At 45.5% G+C, this 22,229-nt stretch overlaps 1 protein-coding gene across 1 annotated transcript in view; it reads right to left on the bottom strand.

Annotated features, from left to right (window-relative positions):
- Positions 1–18,734, bottom strand: part of CLASP1 (cytoplasmic linker associated protein 1) — a 182,200-nt gene extending 163,466 nt beyond the window's left edge. The window contains exons 1-2 of the mRNA XM_062004923.1: positions 18,646–18,734; positions 4,532–5,004 (exon numbers count right to left, since the gene is read on the bottom strand). Of these exons, the coding sequence (XP_061860907.1) occupies positions 4,532–4,726 (195 nt within the window). The 5' untranslated portion in view covers positions 4,727–5,004; positions 18,646–18,734. The remainder of the gene's footprint in view (positions 1–4,531; positions 5,005–18,645) is intronic.
- Positions 18,735–22,229: the final 3,495 nt, after the last annotated feature.

Here is a 22,229-nt window from a genome sequence, read left to right as displayed (position 1 = left end):
AAGAGGAAAAAAAGCAATAAAAAACATGCCTGAGTCAGTCTCAACACTACAATCTTTAGGGAATGCAACATAAACTTGGTCAGAAAGTGAAATCAGGGACTTAAATCTCTAAAAGCCAGAAAGACATGCAAGGGAGTCATTTACATTTTTCTGCTCATCTCCTACCATCCACTGCAGGCCACCAAGAGAGAGGACACCAAGTTAGACAGACATTGCCTGTGTCACTACAGAAATAAACTTCTGTCCTATTTCTTTCAACAGTGGGTCTCCACTCTTCACACTCCCTTGGGATCCTGTAGATTTTCCCTATTTATATTTGATTTCATGATAACCAGGCTCGCAAATTTGCCAGTTTTATGGAATTGGTAGTACGTACACATTGTATATAAAACAACCAGAAAGTATTATTACTTCACTACAGTTGTTCTCATTCCAGCTGGAAAGGACAATCCTTCCTGCTACAACCAGTCATTGTTATCTTTTAAGGGTTAAGAAAAAGCCACAAGAAAATGCTGATTTGCTCTCTCCATACTGCCGATACCGAATAGGTAAAAGCTGCACAATAATTTGATCCAACTGCCACACCGAGCAGTAGGTGTTGGAAAGGGAGACACAGCTACTAGGGCCAGAGAAAGAGCAACTGATCAGCTGGACTGGGAATTTAAACCATTGCCTACAGGAAATTGGATACGTCGGAGACAAAACTCTTCTCTTTCATAAGGCAGGAAAACCCATCTATTAGGAGAATGTCAGCATAGGAGCCTAAAAATCTAGGACTGTGCACACTGCAAATGCAGTTCAAGCCCAATGAGTCTTTAGGCTTTCTTAAGGCAACTCTTCTCCCCTCAAGAAGAAACATCAGAAGCAGTTTTTGCCAAGATGATTTTTACAATATGGGCATATATATTCAAAGAACAAGCTCTACTAGCAAGTCCAGATCTCAAGATCACTCTTCCTCCATAATCTATTTCTCCTATCTTTTGAACATCAAAACTAATTTAATGCATTTTCGTTAGCAATTACAGGTTCATGGTAAAGAGGTTTTCAGAGATTAAACTGCTAAATCAATGTATATATTACTGATCCTCTTGTACCCTCAGCATCCTAAAACTCACCAGCTAACAGCAGCTGCTTGGAAACCCTTTACGAGCCTCTCTTTCTTTCCCAGATGGTGAAGTCTTTTTTTCCTCCTGTGCATTAAATACTCAGTACACTTACTAAATTATCATATCAACCCATAACCATGCATGATAATTATTTCTAAAATGAGGATTTCTTCCACCAAATTTCAACCAAAATAAACATGGTATAGAGAGCAAATGTATGCTTATAGTGAACAACCATTCATCAGCTTAAGTAACTCTAATGGATGCCACTTTAAACTAAGCCTGCACCATCTGTTCTACCCCTCAATTAGCAAAGCGAAAAAGAAAATGATTCAATACACAGTTTAAGAAAGCCAGTTAATTTATGTATGTAAGTTTTATTTCTCTTCAGCTCAGTGAAGCACGCTCTTGTAATGCTTGATAGCCAGAAACAGATGAGAATGGAAGGCTGCTTTCTCTAACACGATCAGGAGTTTTGTCAGGTAAAATAGAATTGCCCTGTAATATTTCACCATATTTCTGTAACATCGCTCCATAAGGAGAAGTCATATTCTTTAAAATAAAATGTAAGTGACAAAATCAACTAGGAACTAAACAAAACAAATCTGAAGCCCTGCACACACCTACAGAAGCAAAGGTCAGAACAGCCCTGACAGAATGTGTCTCTCAGCAGTGTTGCTTGTTCAGCCAAGAGGCCTTCCTAAGTGGAAGTCCTCAGGCACTGGGATCTGTTAACCATGTCAGTTCCAAACTCCCCTTTCACAGACAAAGCCCACTCCTGCAAGCTGCTGGGCACAGACCAAGCTGCACTGAGGCCAAGGGACCATCCTATACAGGGATGAGGTGGCGGCCTGGGTGTCTGTGCAATGAGAGTGGTGCAGCACCAAAAACTGTCAAAGTGCAGAAAAAAAACAAAACATTTCACCCAGTTCCTTACTGCAAACCTCCACTAAGTTCCACTTCAAATAGGTCTCTCCAACCACTCTGTAGTAGAACCTCTCTTCAATTTGATGGACCCTGACCTGCTTGAAGGCTCTGTCACCACCAAATCTCTAAGCTGAGTTCACTTCTGGCTATTGCTAGTCAAAATCAAACCTGCCATATCAAGGGCTATTTCCAGTGTAAACATCAACTCCAACAGCACAGGTCACACCTCACAGGGATGAGAAAGAAAGATGCAAGAGACCTCATCCCCTCAGAGTCAATGGTACAATAGATGTACCATCCCCATAGAGGCGATGGTACAATACTCTCCTGGTGTGGGGGAGCAGGCAAGAGGAAGTCGGGGCCAAACACCCTTGGTTCACCTCTAGTAATATCAGCCTGGTAGAAAACAAAGATCCTGTCTATACTCCTTTATGCTACACCTCAAAATGAAACGTCATTGGCACATCATAGTCCAGGTCCTGAGAAAGGCACAAAGGCCACATATGAGTCAGGAGACCTTGCATACTTAACGGTATTACTAAATACTGCCACAAGCAGCTCAAAGTGAGAGTGTTCACCAAGGAACTAATGAAGATTTCAGCTCTTCCCCCTTGCTACAGGGCTGTGAAACTGAGAGGATGTGTTAAAGAGTGCTGCGTTGTTTTGCTGCACACCCATGCAGACAGCTCAGTGTAGGCCCCAGTTATTGTTCACAGATTCAAAGCTCTGCAAAATAAATCTCTTTTTTGCTTAGCAGGAGTCCAGCAGAACCATCATCCTGAAATAGCACAGACTAAGCAAACAAAGCTCATGTAGAAACAGAGCAAAGCTTGGATTCATCTTTGGTCTGCAGCATGCTGCAATGCCTTTTCCAGTCCAATCTTGCTAACATGCCCGACAACTCCTAGTGTCCATGCAAACACAGTTTGCTCTAAGTAACTGAGCTCTATAGAAGAGTAAGGAGCTCTCAAATCATCTTTCACCCTGCAGCACTCTTCTGTCTTACACCTCCTGTAAGTACTGCCAGGAACATGCAGGCCAGGCAGTTCAAATGCACTCCTGGGACGCAGAGATACACAAGTGGCCTTGCACTGGACCTCAGTGCCCTGCTTGACATGACAATCTTCCTTGACCTCAAAAGCACCTCGACTATCCAGTGCCATCTGCACCTGCGGCAGCTGCCTGCTATGAAGCATGGATCAGTGACCAGGTCACAAGGTCATTTATTTGTTAGAAGAGTTTCAGAGTGCTAAGCACTATCAGAAATGTGTTCATTCTCACTTTCCACACACCATGTCTTGACAGACTTGTCACACCAAGGAAAGAAAGCATGTCTCCCCTTTCTATCATTGCTTTCTTACTACATCACTTCTAAGAGTGTACTGTATTGTCTCCAATCCCAATGCTGAGGTCAACGACTCTACAAAATAGTGTCAGGTTAAAACATAAAACATGTATAAAAGCCACCAAAGCATAAAAATGTCAATAATGGTCACGACTGACACAGCTCAAACTTGTACACCAATGAGGAAGATGGCTCGAGCCCATCCTGTAAAGGTATAGTAATTTCACCATCAACTGAAGGGCCTTTTAATTCAAACTGAACTTGATTTCCTCAGAGATGTCACTTCTCTCTGTTTCACTGATGTTTCCTCATTGATGACATACAAGCACAAGTGTTTAGTTAGAAGTCTTAGACAAGCAGGAGCCATGAATCAACTGGACACTCTCCCCAAGATGAGTCTGTCATCCAAACTCAGTCTAAGTCTGAAAGCGTATACTTTATCACTGAAGCGACAGAGAATCTCAGACCATGCAGACGATCTCAATCTTTGTTTTAAGCTGATACCCTTTCAAATGAAAGGAGTGAAGTGAGCAGAGAAACAGACTTCAAATGGCTTTTCCAACCATGAGCAAACAAGTGCAGTTCGGCTCTCCAGATGGCTATGCTAGGGCAGCGAAGCTTGGCCTTTCACTCTCAGGGTTGTTATACTAATCCATGAACTGGATCAGATGACACCAACTACCCCCTTCTCCTTCACACCAGAGCTGAGCTTCCGAACTCCCACCCCACAATCAGTCAAAAAGAAAGGCAACAGTAATGCAGATGCAGGGACTAAAACAAGAGATTGGCATATGAGGTTGCACTAAGCCTTGGCTGGATACTTAACCAGATCCCGCTACATTGCTAACCTTTGGGTCACCAGCTTGCCCTACTCATAGATTTCACATCCTCTATTATACTCATTTACTGAAAAGACATCCTTCAGACATCCAAGATATGCTTGTTATGCTTACCAGAACTTACTGAACACAGCAAAGGCTATCTATAGAACACACACATTAAATGAACAGTCAGGTCAGCAGCACAAGTTCTGGATCAGTCACTGAAGTAAAGAAGTAACACCAGTTTTTTACTGGAAAATGAATACCACACCAAGCATTTTAAGTGTGTAGTTCAGCAAAGTACTGTAGTTGCATTCTGTCTCAAGTCTTACCTTATAATTGCTGGAATTTACCCAAGAGGTGGACAATCCATCAACCATTTTATCCAGCATAGTCTGATCATGTTCGAGATCAGATGACTTTTGTTTATCTGAGAAGTAATCTATCAATTCCTGGCCAACTTGAAGTCTCTTTCCAACATCCTTCTGCAGCACCTGTGCCAAGCAGTACTCCATACTGGGCTCCATAGTGTCAGAAATACAGCACCAGCAAGAAAGCTAGAGGGCCACAGGTCTGAAAAATCCCTCTATAAACGCACACAGGAGGTCGCCTCTTTGTTCGATGAAGGTTACTGAGGGTCTGGGTTTCAAAGATGCAATTCTGAGAATGGCAACAATGCACCATGTGTGTGTGAACAGCAGCTGGCAGGATATTAAAAGTCCAATCTAAATAACTAGTAATACACGAAGCAATGAGTAGTGCTGTACTGTTGAGTCTGCAGTAATTCCCAATTCAGCAGTCCATTCTGAAAGAAATGAAAAAGAACAGTATTATAGGTTAAATTAAGACTGTGGTAAAAAAAAGATTGAAAGCATGTCACAAAATAGGTTATTCATATAGAGCTACAAAGCTGCAATAAGCTGGATACAAGCAGCATTGTTCTATTTTAAGGAATCAGACAAGGTAGGTCAGAACAAAAACCTTTGGTTATTCTTTACAACAGCAGTTCCCTAGAAGTTTTAGTGACAGACAGTACACCTGGGGCTTAAGTAACAGCTGATTAGCAAGCAATATTATTGCAACTACCACAGTCACCATCCACTCACAAAGGTGGAGACAAAATACTTAAGCAGGTCACCAGGAAAATGCATCTGCTTTAAGAAGTGAAAGCAGGAAGAGGTCTGAATCCTGTTTTGACTGTTGGCCTTCAGCAATCAACCAGCCAGCAAGATCCAGCACTAACACCAGGCTTCAGGACAAGAAAACAAGCACTTTTCAAAAAGAAGGTGCCCAAGCTGTTTCCAGGTTGAGTTCTCTTCCACCACAAATACACATCTAGGAAACAGCATTGCATGTCCTAAACAAACTTGAACCATCAGTGTCCATGGTGTCCTGAGAACCAAGGTCATACACAAGAAAGGCCATGCCAAACTGCTTCCACTCCGAGGCACAGCATCATACCTAAAGTAAGCTTTTGGTTTACGAGTGAAAAAATGGCTGTATGTCTGTAGTTTGGAGATGCTCCTCAACCATTGACACTCTCTTGTCCAAGGACTTCATTAGGAACCCATCTGTTGCTTTTCTTTTTTCTCATGTGTACATGTGTCCCCCTCTGTCCGCAGCCAAATGACTCCCTCCAGGTAGCCAAGGAAGAGATCCTGGGCCTGTCCTGCATTCTCCCACAGACCAGCGCTCCTAGCATTACGATACTGCTTCCTGAAGCATTGCCTCATCACAGGTTAGCTCTTTTATAGAAGGGAGCGATAGAAATCCAGAGTGTCTTTTTGTTTCCTGTCTAATAATACTCACAGCTAGAAATCTGCCCTGCTTTTTCCGCCAGCATGAGGAAAGCAGGTCAAGCTCAGAGCAAGGGAAGAGGCTGTGAAGCAGACATCTGGTTCAGTAAACAACTGGAAGGAAGCTGGAGGCATAAGTTCACTAATTGGAAGCACTGTAGCAGCAAATCTAAATACCTTCTGTTTGAGCAAATAAGGCCTTCACAAAATTCTTGATAAAACAAAGTGGATTCAACAGCAGACAAGATGCAAACAAGAACCCTGGCTTGGAAATGAAAGCACATCTCACATAGCCGATTGTACTTCACTTCATCTTCTCACCTCCATCCTTCCTTGGCCAGACTTACAAACTACCACATCTTACCAACATCAAGCACAGCATCTAGATGCAGCACAGAGGCTTGTGGTCTTGAGCTTCCCCAACTCTACAAGTATTGCCAGACACGTCCCAGCTGCCCACACTGTCTATTCCTCAGGCAGGAGGAGTCACCAGAGAGTAGGTCGCTTCATTCCAAGCAGACAGTTCAAATCCCTGCCAGCTGATAATGATCAAAACTGGTTCTGTACATCCAGGGACTCACCTCAGCCAACTGCCTGGCAAATCCTACCACCAGCCAGAAGGGATTGTTTGTGCCTGTAGACTAAACTCGCTCCTCCCCAGCAAAACCTCACTCCCCAGAGCAGCAAGGAAGAATTAGCTCCAGACACACACACAACACCTAGGGCTTTAAGTCAGTGCTGTGACAACTTCCTGCTTGTGACCACTATCCCAGCTTGAATTCTCTTAAGGAACATACCAAAGGCTTAACATTTTGCTTCAAGTCACTTCAAGAGTGATCTGACTTCAAATTCTAAAATTGGCAACATCCCAATCAATGCTCTTAAAGCAACACATTTTTCTATCTAGAAGAGACATTGGTTCCAAACTAGAGGAAAGCAATGCCCTTTCCTATTGCTGAAGCTACAGCTTCTCACTTGTTTCAGTTCAGTACTAACTCTGAAAGCAGTGCTTTGAGCTTTCCCACCTTCATCCAAAACAGTTCATGACATGGCTCCAACTACTCATGGCAGCCCAGGCGAAAAAACAGGGACAATTCTAGTGCAGCAGCAGTTTTCCTGCCTGTACCTCTTTCCCTTGCCTGTTTTCCAGTCTCCTTGCCTGTACCTTTGAATACTGGCCCCTGCCTTGCCCTCTGGCACGGGCTGGTCTTGTTCCTTGCTGCAGGCACTCCAGTCATGCAAGACAGTGTTACACACAGGAGCCTCTAGCCATCTAACAAGGGTTTGCTGGGCAGCATTTCACTGGGTATCTTGCTAGCAGAGAGCTACCAGAGAAAGGGCAGGTAAGTGACATTTAGCAGCTACCATATTCTAGCTGACACCCCTCAACTTAGCAGTGTGGTTTGTTTCTGGACTCCAGAAGCTGCATTTTGAAAAGGGGACTCTTCTGTTAAATTAGATAGAACATGGTGAAGAAAGTCCCCTAATTGCTTTTAAAATGGGAATTCCCCTAATTGCTTTTAAAATGGAAATATGGAACTTGCTTAAACTTGAAAATTCAGATTACAGGAGGGTGTGAATTATTTAGTTACCACAGAATAGCCATTTTATTTATTAACCTCACACATAAGCAAGTCCCAACACATCTAAGAAATGGTTAGCTGGCCATATTGCCATGAGAAGGGAACATTCAAAGCTTCGTGTCTTTCTTCTATGTGGTTTTCATTTAAGAGTTTGAAAGTCCTTGCACTGAAACAATCTTTTAAGCAAACTAATATAAACAAATTTCTCTCTGAGCTCCTTATTTTTAAAAAAATGTGAAGGAATGCATAGGATAAAAATTATAGTGTAATAATACACTATAAGAACAGATGCGTAATAAGATGTGTAAACAGATGTGTAATAAGAACAGATTGTGGCATAACCTTGAGGACCGTAGTTTGAAGAAGATCCACTACAAGTTATGTCACCACCATAAAACATATAAGGGAAGAAGAGCCAGAGCCATCTTTCAGTCCTGGGGAAAGCAGTAAACCAAGACAAAAGGCTCAAGCTGGCGTGCATCTACCAGTCACAGGTGTTCACATTGCACTTTTTTAACTAATAAAAAGGCTTTTCCACACGTGTTAGGAAATCTGTTGAACCTCTCTCATCCTCACAGGAGGAAACGGAAAAAATACCACCTGAGAAAACCGAAGACCCAAGCTGACAAAAATGAACCTCCAAGGCAATGACACATATGGCTGCTATATCCCATCAAGTTTGAAATCAACTGGGCAGATGCTCCCCACACAAAAACACAAAGCCAGTCCCAGCCCCTATGGTCCACTGCTGTTCCTGCAGAATTTAAATGCCATGGTTTTCAGGCAGCCAACGTTACGAGGTACGTTAGGACGAGGATTCTGAGTACAATCTCTTCCCACAGAAGCACAGTCATGCTGAAGTCAAAACTAATAACTCGGTAACACAGGTCCTCTGTTTGAAGCTCCTCCAGTTTTTAGAAGAGTTGAGTACAGGCTCCAAAGCAAGGATTTTCTGCAGTCCTAACTGACAAAACGTCAACATGTAGGCAAGATAATCCAAGAGGAAAAAAAAACCCTATTTTCCCCATCAATCCAACTGTGTCAAAACTATGTGCTTAGTCAAAATCTCTGCTGGTAAACCTAAATTCTCCATCAGGAGCTATCCAGCAGAAAGCCACTGGAGAAGTCCAAGTTTAATGCCAGCTTGGAGCTCAGAACTAACAACTTAAAAGAGAAAGCTGACAAAAACTGAACAGCCCAAAGTTATTCAGCCTGGATACTAACACCATAACACCATAAAAGCCAGTACAATTCACAGCAAAGCAACTGGCTCTGCCTGTAGAATAAGACAATTCAAATAGTATCAGCGAAAAATCTATTAGCTAAGACACTGTGGCAACATTAAGCTGGGCACATAAGCCAAAGAACTTTTTGCAGTGCTTAGATCTCCACACTCCAGAATCAGTGAAACTGAATTATTTGTAATTCTCAAGTAAGACATGATCTAAAGTTACTTCACAGGAAATTTTAAATCTTCCTCTTGCAATGAGGAAGGAAATCTGATGCACATAAAGAATACAATACTACTCTCCTGGGGGCTTGTCTACACTTGGGAGCTCTTCCAACATCGCTATTCAACTTAAAAAGCCATGTCCCACTCTCTTCTGCTCTAGTCATCAGGTTATCTTTTCAGTATTGTTTTGATTTGCCAACAAATCGCTGCAGTCAAAAACATCCCCAGTCAAGTGCTCTAACACAGCTAACTCAAGCCACAAGCTTGCAGAGAGACAAAATACTGCTGCCACTCACCATCCCTGTAGACAACAGCCAGGGCCACTCAATAACCAGGCCTTTCTAGTCACCTTCCTGAAGGTATCTCTGTACCTACTTCTGGCCAGTAAGCTTAACTTGTAAGACATGACAACATCTCTTAGAGGTTTTTATTTTAGTTTGGTATTTTCTTTGTACCTAGTTAGCTGTAGCCCAGCAATTGCAGAAATAACACATCAATCATAGTTGCACCAAGAAGTCTCCCTGACAGGTCTCAGGACCCAACTGCATACAAACTTCAGTTTAAAACTGTTTCAAAGAGAGACGATTCCTTGAACCTTGGCTTTTCACAACAAAGAACTTGTCTCTCTTCACGAGATCTCCATCCCAAACAAATGCAGCAATTTTTCAAGTATAAAAGCTACCAGGCATCAAATCTGCAGTAGTTCACTGCTCCTGGAAGGTGGGCAGTGTAAATACTTAATTATTGGGTTTGCCAGCTAAAGCCCCCTTGCGCAATTTCATATTAATTGACACCTGGAAACTAGGTACTGCAAAGACTAAATGGAGAGTTCATCCATAAGGCAGTGTCAAACTCTCTGTACAAAGGGTAGAAACTCTCAGTCCTCTGTCCATTTGTTCTCCTCTATTTTTGCTTCAATGCCCACAGCTATCCCCTGCCCAGAGGGGATTTGGTATCAGACCTTTACAAAGTATGACACTCACTAGGCACTGAATCAAACCTACCCCTCCCTCCATGTGCAAGTTGCAGCAAACAAAGCAGCTGTACTAACAGTCTCCAAGCTCAAAGTATTCTTAGTTGTCCAAACCCTCTGAGGGAATGAGGTGGCAAGTAAAACATTGAGTGTTCTACTTGAAGAAGAAAGCAACCTTTTTCAGGAGCCAAAAGCAGTTTGCAGGAGACACCCACCCAGCAACTGACAGATGGGCTCTCCCTCACGTTCACCTGTCTCCGTAAGTAGGCAATAATGTTTCTTTAGTGTCCAGGAATATTGCACAATCACAGTGATTGTTTTAAATCAGTAATTAGTGTTGCCTTACAGTTGAGCCACCCCTTAATCCAAAGATGGTATCTCAGATTTCCAGCCTGACAACTCATGCTTTTTTAATTAGCTGACAACCCCATTCTTATCTCCCTGTTCTAAATGTCTCTGCATTTCATTCAGAGACTCCTTCCACACCCTCTATACAGTAACTTTAACTGTTTTCAGACAGAGTAGCCACCACACCTCTAGTACAGGCCAGTATAGGCTCGCTTTTGAGCCAAGCACTGCCCATGCAGATGCAGCCTCCTTGCTGCAAGTGTAATTAGCTCTTCAAGGGAAGGATTCTTCCTCCTCCCACAGCACCAGCCAAACCAAGGAAGTGTTTGCAGAACTCCCAGCTGCTGTGGGCAGCTCAGTCTCAGATGAGCCAGGTCTGGCTGAAGGCTTGCAAGGATTCCGCTAAATATTACCTGTTCATCAAACTTGCTTAAAGTCTGTTAAGGAGTTCATCTTTAAAGCACAGACAGTACCCAGTCTAACCAGAGCACTTCACTGTCACAAGGAAAACTGAGGCAGATTTCTAGAATGAAGATGGTAGAAAGATTTCCAGGGCTTAAGCTAACTAAGGCCTTCTAGCCCCAACACAATCCTTCTAGGACAGATGCTAGCTGGGAAAGTTGCATTACCTTACTGCCCTGGGTAAGACGAGAGATAAGCTTAGGATAACAGGAATTCCTATGCCTCCTGAAGGGTTTGCATTGCTGCCTGGGTAACTGAACACCTCAGACAGTGCTACTGATTACAGCAAGGCATCAGTCTTTATAAACTCTCCACAGTAATGAAGCTGCAGCAAATCAAGACAACTTGTAGGGCACTTCAATGTGACCCCTATACCCTACACTAATGGAACCACTTTGCAGAGTGGGAGTAACCCTTCAAGAGTCAGTTAGAAAATTAGATGAGCTTTGCATCCTCTGTTTTCCTAACATAATCCCTCTCTGAAATTAGTTTTAACTTTGTCTGAGACCAAGGACAAATCCATAGAATGAGCTTTCAAGGTCCTCTTCCTTTTCAAAAGTTTGAGTGCTGAGATGTAGATCAAAATCCTATAATGTAAATGTATCCTATAACATAAAGTTCTATACTAAGGCTGCCCAGGGATGTTGTGGAGTCTCCTTCTCTAGAGATTTTCAAGAGACACCAGGATACGCTTCTGTGTGACCTCATCTAGATGGACCTGCTTTAGCACGAGGGTTGCACTAGATGATCTCTATTTCCAACCCCTACCATTCTGTGACTCTGTAATGTCAGAAGCTGCTCTGTGTGAATTCCTTTTGTAGGAATCTCATTTCATGGTTCCAAGATATCACACTGCAATTTATTAGGGACCTTTTGGACCACAGGGAGGCAGAGAAAAAAGTTATCCTCATTACACATTGCGAATATTACCTAAGTGGTAGATTTGTGTGTACAAAAATATCATTCCTCTCCCTCATTCTAGAGATCTAAGCTTACCTTAGAGCCTGCGGACACCAGCTGACGTCTGTGGGACCCTGGCCAACAAACCACACAGCACTGGCTCTCCGACTTCCAGCTCTGCTCTGCAGTGTCAGAGCCAAGGGTGCTCAAGGTCTCCCCAAGGGGCTGTGGTGATGCATCCCAGAAGGGAGGTGGCATCCAGTACCCTTCCTACAACTAAGTGCAGGACAATACTTTCCAGAATCACATCATAACCCTCTCCGCCACAATCCAGCTGCAACATTGGATCATCTAGAAAAACATGGGGAGAAAAGGAAGAGACTTTCCCCTGTAGCCTCATGTGAGTAAAATTTGGAAGTAAGACACTACAGGAGCAGTGTGGCCCATGACTTGCTAGATTGGGAGCAGGACTAGTGACTTCACAGCACGTATCTGAATCTATTTGTATTGCAAAAGATTAAGTCCCTTAGGCTAAGATCACTAATTTAGTTGGTCCTGAAAATAAAAACATCTCTTAACGTACATCAGTTGAAGAAAACAAGTGGGAGAAAACTAAAAGCATCTTACTTTTCAGGTAGGAATAGAGTAGAAACTCAGTGCCTTCCCCAGAACCACTATAAAGAAAATCTCCAATGGCAGTGAGAATCGAGAGTAAGCAACAAGTTGGGGAAAGAAAAAACTTGTATTACCACATGCTGGTACATGATCAGGATAATCTAGTTTTAGAGAGATCAGTGGGCTTGATATAAATTCCATACTCAACAAATCCCCCAGGACCCTGTTACCCAGACAGATGCATAACTGTCTAGTGACACAGAAGTAGGTAAGTTTTTACGTGCAAGTCCAAGCCAGAACTACCCTCAAAGCAAGTACTCAAGACAAGTGCTAGTAGTAAAATGACAGACTAGAAATATACAATCATCCCTTGGGTATAAGCCCTCAAGGGACACTAAGTGTCCAACTAAGCACCCTTCAGTAGCACCTCTTCCACCTGTACTCCACAACATATTCTCAAAACATACATTTTCAAGGTGTGTGTGATGCAGGAGTAAAGAAGGAAAATAAATAAATAAAATCAAACAATCTATGTAGCCTGTACCTCAAATCAGGTCATGGACAGACGAACCTCAGGGAGGTAAGCAGATACTGCAGCCACAACCAAAAGCATCTCCAATTCTAACACAATGACTTCCATGCCTACTTGTGACAAGTCATGCCAAGATCCTGCTGATATGAAACACAGACACCCAAAACTGAACAAGACGGGAACTGGAGTAGGAGCCTGTAACAGACTGGCTGTGGGGTGCAACAGTAGCAGTTTGTAAGTCAAGAGTTTTGGAAAAATTCTGTTTTCTTGCTCTCTCTTCAGGCTTCTTAGCTAACATCTCCTTCTCCTGTGATTCTCAACGCAAACTTGTATGCATTGCAAAAACAGAGCTCTTTTGCCTATCCCAGCTCTCCAGGGCTGCTAGCCCTCATGGAAACTGCTAGTCAAGGACAAGAGAACTTCCAGCAGCAGTTGCACTTCAACTGCTGCCAGGGCCCAGCTGAAACCAGCACTTAGGACCAGTTCAGCTCCAGAGAGGGTTGAAGAGGGTTGAAGGACGGTTACGCCCTAACACTCAAACATAAGCAGATTCTATCCAGCCTGGCATTTGCAATCACATGTAAGTGGATAGCCAAAGAACTCTCCCAACACAGTCAGGAAAGGACTGCAGAAAGCCACCACTACACTTAAGATTTATAAAACAGTGGGTGGAGAGAGTACAGGACAATGAGTAGCAGAAAGGGGTTTTGTTTGATGATACCCAGAATTGGGCTGAACTCTAGTGGCAGTTGAGAGACTACTGGACTGAGGAACTACCTGCTGTGTAACAGGCAGACACATACCTGTGATTCCTCCCTTCTACTCAGAGTCATTCTGAAACACAGGTCAGAATCTGACTCCGTTCTGGTCAGACCTTTGCCTCAGCAAATCATTGTTAGTTCAATTTGGCTTTCTGAAATGCCTTGTAATCTAAAGCATCTTCAAGCAAAAGAGAAGGTCTCAGCTTAAACCTGAGACACATAAATGCTGCACGAGGGACTGGCCTGATCAGGCTGTTTAGCCTATTATTTTGTTGGCAGGGAAAACAAATTAGAGATTTCTAAATCTGCTCACTCATTTCCAATAAACTATTGATGATGACACTTCTCTCAGAATTAATTTTGCTGCTCCTACTTGGCACACTGTTTCTAGATGGAGAATGAACATCTCCCTCCTTAGAGAGCCAAACACACAGATTTAAGCAACAGTTTCTCAGACCACAAAACCTAGTTGTTGCCCTTTTATAACTTGAACAGCTACAACTCCATCCAGCTTGTTTAGGCTTTGGTTTGTTGGTTTGGTTTTTTGTTTTGTAAGAGTGCTAGTGCTGCCAAGTGATCTCTCATGTTTATGATGGAGCCAGACAGTGGTGCAGCACAGAATGCCAGGGAACTTGAGCATGTTTAGCTCCTTGGTATGCTGCTCTATAAGGCTCTTACCTAGCTCACATGAGGCTTTAAGACAGCTCTGAGGACAGATAATAGGCTTGTCCAAAAGACAATATCCAAAGCACTGAGTGAGCTCTAAAGAAACACACAATGCAATCTTAGCATTGTATAGGTTGATGAAAATGATGAAATTGAGCAGAGAGCAACATGAAGTGCATGCAATTAAACAGACATGTAAAGCTAAGGGCACTGCACCAGACTGCCACAAACATCCACCATTCATCAAGGAAGGAAGGGAATCCCTTGCCTCACCCAGACTGCTCATGATTTACTAAAGTCACAGTCTGAAAAAGTTAATAGACAAAACATGTCTCTTATTTATTCTCTGTAGAGACCTTTACGTTCTTGCCAGCATTCCTCCCAATGCACTGGCTGGCATGGGCTGTTTGAAGGTGTGATGGCACTGTCAAGAGTCCAGGAGGAAACTTCAGTTACAACTGCCCACAAAGGTGGCATAAGCAGCAGCAAGCCCCATCCAGAGGTATGCCAACAAGCCTTCCAGCACTAGTCTAGGCAAGGCCTGAGATAATGAGAGACTCAGGATGACACATGTGCCTGATCCAAAGTCATCTGAGGCCAGAAGTGTACCTGTAATGGTAGTCTGCAAGCTTCAAAGACATATGACTCTCAAACATCTGCATGTATGTTGAAATGGGTAGATATATGCAGGGAAGGTCACTACTTTATCCATCTAAGCATTTAATGTTCAGTCTTTTTCACAACTCTTACAGCACAGTGTGACCTGCCCCTAACATAAACACTATTGAGGGCAAGATCATAGAATCATTACGGTTGGAAAAGACCTTTAAAGATCAAGTCCAACCACTAACCTCACACTGTCACCCTAAACCATATCCTTCAGCACCTCATCTACGCATCTTTTAAATGTCTGTTCGGATGGTGACTTCATTTCCCTGGGCAGCCGTTCCAACGCTTAATAACCCTCTTGGTGGTAAAGTTCTTCCTAATCTCCAATCTAAACTTCCCCTGGCATTAACTGGAGCCTATTTCCTTTTGTCCTGTCATTCATTACTGAAGAGATTGACCTCCAACTCACAGTAACCCTCTTTCAAGCAGTTGTAGAGAATGATCATTTATCTCCTTCTCAGCCTCCTCTTCTCTAGGCTTAACATCCCCAGCTCCCTCAGCCACTCCTCATCAGACTTGTTCTCCAGTTCCTTCACCAGCTTCATTACCCATCTCTGGACACTCTCCAACACCTCAATGTCCTTCTTGTAGTGAGAGGCCCAAAATCAAGATCCAGCTCCTCACATTGTAAACCGTTACAGGAGTGGCCCGACTGCTGCCAGCTCCCATCCTCTAACAACGAACAGCCCTGATGGATAGGGAAAGGTTGAGTAACATATAGGAGAAACGGAAAAATCATTTCAGTTCGAGTTTTGCTGTTTGAGTATCTAGTTTTCATAACACTAAAGTTGCAGCTCAGGTTTAAGATTCCTACAGAACTTGAAAGATGACTGAAGGACTAGCTGATCTATCATAGAATCACAGAACAGCAGGGGTTAGGGGGAACTGCTAGAGATCACCTACTCCAACCTCCCGCTCAAGCAGGTCCACCTAGATCAGGTCACTCAGGAACACATCCAGGCGGGTTTTTAAAACCTCCAGAGAAGGAGACTCCACCATCCCCCTCAGCAGCCCGGGCCAAGGCTCCATTACATGTTTAAGTGGAACTTTTGTGTTCCAGCTTTTTTCTATTACCCCTAGTCCTATCACTGGACACTACAGAAAAAAAAAAGTGTTGCCCCATCCTTCTGACATACACTTTTTAAATACTTGTAAGTATTAATGAGGTCTCCTCTGCTTCAGGCTCGACAGTCCCAGTTCCTGCAGCCTTTCCTCATATGAAGGATGCTCCAGTCCCCTGATCATCTTGGTGGCTCTGCACTGGACTCTCTCCAGCAGTTCCCTGTCCCTCTTGAGCTGGGGAGCCCAGAACTGGACACAGGACTCCAGGTGAGGCCTCACCAGGGCAGAGTAGAGGGGGAGAAGAACCTTCCTTGACCTGCTGACCACACTCTTCTTGATGCATCCCAGGATGCCATTGGCCTTCTTGGCCACGAGGGCACATTGCTGGCTCATGGTTAGTTTATTATCAGTCAGGACTCCCAAGTCTCTCTCTGCAGAGCTGCTCTCCAGTAGGTCAACCCCCAGCCTGTACTGGTGCATGGGGTTGTTCCTCCCCAGATGCAAGACTCTGCACTTGTCCTTGTTGAACCTCATGAGGTTCCTCTCTGCCCAGCTCGCAAGCCAGTTGAGATGCTGCTGAATGGCAGCACAGCCTCTGGTGATCATACGTGCTTTCTGCAATTGTCCCTCTAGGGAACAGCACATGAACTAGAGAAACATTTCCACCTCACAAGCCCACTGCTGTCTCACTTCTAGCACTGTATATTATCAGCCAAGTGAGGCACAGGTAAAGCATTTAACTTTGTGGCATATTTTTTCTTGAAACAAACTTTTGAAGCTGAATGACCAACTCCAAGGACTTCATAGGAAAGTTGCAGGCACAGGTGTTGAAAAAAAATCCATTTATATCAGCAGCAATTTTTGTAAAAAATAAAAATCCAAGAAGTGTGAGTAGGAAATAGAGAGGATCACCCACAATGACACAGTCAGTCATTACTCTGTCTCTCATAACTTCCAGGCATCTGTCCCACTGACAGGGTTTGAAAGAGAAAACAAGCAAAAGCTGGACTTTGCAAAGTCCAGGACTGTAGCACAAACACTTGTTCCACACAGCAAGCTACATTACCATAAGGAAGACCCTGAATATGCCTATACTGCAGTTCCATCCTACACTTGGTTTAGTCCTTTGCTCTAGCGAAAGCAATATTAGAGGTTCTAAAATAAATCCAGCTGCAGTCCCCTTTCCAGTTGCAAATCTCTATTAAATCCAGTTCAGAATCCCACACAGAAGCAAACACTTTCACATCTAATGTATTTGCAAGACCCAATTTGGAAATTACTGATTTAAATGGTGGATTTGTGTCATCCAGTATCAAGTGACAATTCTTTGTCTTCAACAGCACCCAGGTGGCATCAAGAAGAGCATACAATGGAGATGCAACTGCTCCAAAGATGCAGAGGAACAGTCTGCAGCACTCAGCAGCAAAATGGACTCCAACACATTTGCCTGAGATGCTGGCACAAGCACTGGGGTGGACACCACATCTCCACCTTACTAACACCAGTTTAGCGTGTGCTTCTTAGCTTAACCTTTGTCTCCTTTATTAAATGCTGACTTAATTCAGAAGCCTGCAAGACACAGAGATGTACTGGTCAGAACAACCCTCACACCTGGGAAGTCTCTGCTCTACTCTAACCACAGGCTTCCAAGACAGCCTTCAGCTTGTCACTCTGCCTCAGTTTCCTGCCTTTTTCTCAAGAAGCTGTGCAGGGAGGTGGACAAGGGGGTAGCTTTTGCTTTCCTCACAGATATCTCAAGACACATACATTGAAAACACCTTAAATGCTTGCATGAGCATGTATAAACATACTGACAAATAACTACATTTCATTTATTCAGAGTCAGCAACTCACAGAAAGCACTTTTGCAGGATTCGTCTAACGATTAATCCACCTCTTTGTACAGGCACAAACTTCCAGTCCTCACCCAACTTGCATTCAAAATTTGGATAGAATCGAATGAAGCAGAGCACGACGTGCACAAAAGGACGGAATGCCGGAGCTGAATCCACCCAAATCACACGGCGGTTTAAGAAACACAGCAGTCTCCAGACGTTCCCGTAACCTTGCATCGCCGAGCTGCCGCGACGCGGCTGCCCCTCACTTCACCCCCTTTCATCAGCACCGTCTGTACCAGAGGGAACCCTCGTAAGAGGCCTCTGCCCCGCGGTAGCCCGAGCGCGGCCGCCGCTCCGCCGCAGGGCCGGCCCCGCTCTGCCGCCGCTGCCGCTCGGCCGGAGCTCGGCGGCCCCGCTCCCGCCGGCGGAACCGCGCTGCGCCGCTGGTGCGCCCGAGGGGAGCTGAGCCCCGCGGCCCCAGGGGCGCGAAGGCCGACGGACGCCAGCCGCTAGGCCCTAGCAGCCCCCGCAGCCCCCGGCTCCTGCCGGGGCCGTCACGCCGCCGGACCGCCCTCCCCCTCCCCTCCAAGAAATCCCACCGCCGGGCGACCCCGGGGCTGCGCTCGCACCCGATGCCGCGGGCGGGACGACCCCGGTGGCGCCCGCCGCGCCGCGCCCCGCCCCGCTCCCCACCGTCACCCCGCGGCGGTACCACACAAAGCCCCCGCCCGCGCTTCTCCCCGCCCCGTCCTCGCGGCCCGCCCCGCCCGCCGCGGCGCGGCCGTTACCTGCGGGGCGCAGCGCGGGAGGCGGCGGGGCGGGGGCCGGTCGGCGCTCAGTGCCGGCGGCGGCGCCCGCTGCGCTGCATGGCTGCGCCCGCCCCGCTGCCACGGGAAGAATGGGAACCAGCGCGCATGCGCCGCCCGCAGCCCCTCCGCGCCGGCGCGTCACCGCCCCGCGCCTCTAGAAGGGTCCCGGGCCAGCAGCGCGCAGGCGCGGCGCCGCGCGCGTGCACCGCCCCCATCGAGCACCGTGGAGCGCGGGGCGAAGCGCGGACAAAACGCGGCTCGATGGCACGCGGGGGAGCCCCCAGCGCGGCGGCGATGAGGTCAGCGGGCGCGCTGCGCATGCGCGGCCCCGCCGCGGCCGTTAGGGGCGGGCCCGGTCGCCATGGCGACGCCGCCCGCGCGGCGGGAGCCGCTGCGGCTGACAGGGCGCCGCGCAGGGGGCAGGGGCAGGCCCCACAGCCCCTTTCCAGCAGAGCGGGGACACGGGCCGGGGCAAACCCCGCTGCCGACGGACGGGCTGGGGCAGGGAGCTTCAAGGACCACGGTGCTCCTGGCTGGCGGGCCCGGCCTGTGACATCCCCCGCTGCCGAGCAAGGAGAGCTCGGCGCCCGAGTGCTGCTGTGGGGAAAAGGAACCCGCACCAGCCTGTCAGTGCGCAGCCCCTCCTTTAACGATTCTCCATTGCGGGAAACGGTTCGGTGCAACCTTAGTTAAAAAGGTGCATGTAAAAAGCAAGTAGCTCTCCTGCATGCAATGAGTTGCAGTGCTTCTACTGTGTCACTGAGGGGGAAATAGGAAACGGGTCCTGTGTGCATTACTAAGACATTTGACCATCTTCTTCCTGTGGCTTAGGACCGCTGCTCTTGTGTTGCTTGGAGAGGACCTTCGTTTCACTTCAAACTACTCCCGCTGACCTCATCCTCTGCTCTGGAGAAAGCAGCTGACCTCCATAAGGTTGTACAACACTGCCATTTCCAACAAGTATGTAGTCTGAACCATCAAACCGGTTCCTAAGGAAGAACTCTATGTGGAAGATAGGGTTCCTTTTCAGTCATAACTTCTTCGAGTAATAATGCCCTTCTTTGTGGCTCACGAGTTTGGCCCAGGAATGGTATTTGGTAAGCCCTCTCCAAATAATACCCAATCTGATAATTTGTTCTTTTCCACCATCAACTTTCACATAACTGCTGCTTTGCACGAAGGAACTGGCATAGGTCGAACATAAAGTGTAACAGGCTGCACAGATGTGAAGAGAAAGCAAGAGATATTAGTGCTTAAAAGGATGCCAGCTCTGTGTAAACCAAAAGCAGGTGATTACAAACCAGCTTTAGAAATTACCTTAGTTCTCACCCCCTAGGTAGTAGCTAATCTCCTGAGAGGCCTAACTGGCTAAGTACTAACCAAAGCAGAGACAATAGCTCTGCTTCACCTATTGTGGCTTTCCAGTCCCCACCTCACTATCTGTGGGTGCAGAGGAGGAACAGCCCCTGTGCTGCACACTCGCCCTCCTTAGCTGGGAAATTCTGCAACCAGGACTACAGTCATTTGACCTACTCTCATTCTGCATTCTCCTAGAAGCAGCTGATGGCAGGGCAGCATTGTCAGAATGTTAATAAAACACAAACTGTTCTGCTTCAGCTGAATTCCTTCACTAGGAAAGGTTTAGACTAGAGATTAAGAACTTTTTCACTGAGAGGGTTACTAAGCTTTAGAACGTGCTGCCCAGGAGGTGGTGGAGTCAATATCTGGAGATATTGAAAAGACACACAGATGAAGTGCTGTGGGACATGGTTTAGGAGTGGGCTTGGCAGCATGAGGTTAGTAGTTGGACTTGATGATCTTAAAGGTCTTTTCCAGCTGAAATGATTCTATGATTCTTGAACTATCGACAAAGTTTACTTGGAGCCTACATAGTTCCCTCTCTACTACCTATCATCGCATTCCATTCTGAACACAAAAATGAGATAAAATGTGAACAGATCGTTCTAAATTAGCTGAATTATAAGCAGTATTTCATTTATCAGCAGTAATTGTGTATCACACATTTGCTGTGAATTCATTCTCTTCAATGTTACAATAAAGACAGGTTTACCTTGAATGTCTCAGTACTACCTTCTGACTAGGTGTTTGCCCCTTTTCTACATAGGTTCTTTCTTCTGGTGATTTTAGGGTCACTATTTGGCAGGCTAAAGCTTCTAAGAGATGAAATTGTCTTCAGTTTTAAGTTCTTTCTTCCTCCCCTCCCTCTTTGCACAGAAAATGCAATTTTTACTCTCTCTTTTGTGTCAAGACTTCAAGGGACAACTGCACAAAAGTTAGAAGCTTCCTCACTGTGAAATTAACAGCTAGACTGTGGACACGGTCTTCCTCTATTTGCTTACTTCGCATTTTTGTTACAAATCAGGTAGAGCCTCTGCACAGACATAAATTTCTCTGTCATTTAATCAGCTCTGATGTTTTGATTTTTTTCTTTTCCTGTTTTTTTTTTTTTTTCCCCCTTTTTCTCCCTGGAGAGACTTTTGGAACAGTTTACACCTATATTTTTAAGATAACCAAACTGTTCCATGAGCAGCAGAACTAAGAATCACAGAATGTTAGGGGTTGGAAGGGGCATTTAGAGATCATCTGGTCCAACTCCTCTGCAGAAGCTAAGGATGTCTGGTTTCTCCCAGGTCTGTGTTCTTTGTTCCTCTGAGCTGCCCAGCCCTCTCCCAGCCCTCCCTTCCTTTTGTGAGTCCTGCCACTCTCCCTCGAGGAGCTGCAGCCAGCGGGAGCTGCGGTCAAGTCCAGACCTGTACACACCTGCAGGTCCAATGGCAGCTGCTGCCAAAGGAACCAACACCGTGTCCAAGCTCCCTCCTGCCTTTCCACCAGGCTACTGATAATTATTTCTCTCCTCCAGTTCTCATGAAACTTGATTCTTTCCTCCTCCCTAAACACAGAGACGGAAAAAGCAAGGGGGTAGCCTGACAGCTGAACAGAAGCAGGCAGACTGATCCCATAAGCCTCCTTTTCATTAGAAAGACAAGTCTAACATGCACTGCAGCCTGCAGGTTTTTCAAGGTAGGCAGTGAAGACACTGCTCCGACTCTTCCCTTTTATGTTTCTGAAAGTCAGTGACTACTGAAAACAGTACTGCACTATATCACACACTACACCATGCTTGATCCTGCTTTCTCTAACAGAACACTGTCCTTTCATGGATTTATTTTCTAGTTCTCCTTTGGAGTCTCACAGCATCTCAGTATTCTTCAACTCTGCTCACGAGAGGCTCCTGATTATACTGCACAGTCCATCAACTCACAGTCACAGCAAACTGCATTTGTTCTAGCACCATCCATGACACACTGGTATGTCCATTGCCTGCGACAGTTCTCAGTGGAAACCCACACAAAGGCACATTGGGAAAGCTACAGGGCAACTAGATCCAAGTTTCTGGATGGAATCTAATCTGCATGGATATCTCATCTTCTCCAAAGTTATTGTTACATAATGACCATGCTATTTCTAACTTTGGGGATTTACCCCAGGGTGCAGAAAGGACTCTAAATTAACGAAACTGGAAGAGCTGCTACCATCACTTG

Source organism: Colius striatus, chromosome 11, assembly GCF_028858725.1.
Source record: "Colius striatus isolate bColStr4 chromosome 11, bColStr4.1.hap1, whole genome shotgun sequence".
Classification (NCBI taxonomy): domain Eukaryota; kingdom Metazoa; phylum Chordata; class Aves; order Coliiformes; family Coliidae; genus Colius; species Colius striatus.
This window is presented reverse-complemented; position numbering and strand designations above follow the sequence as displayed.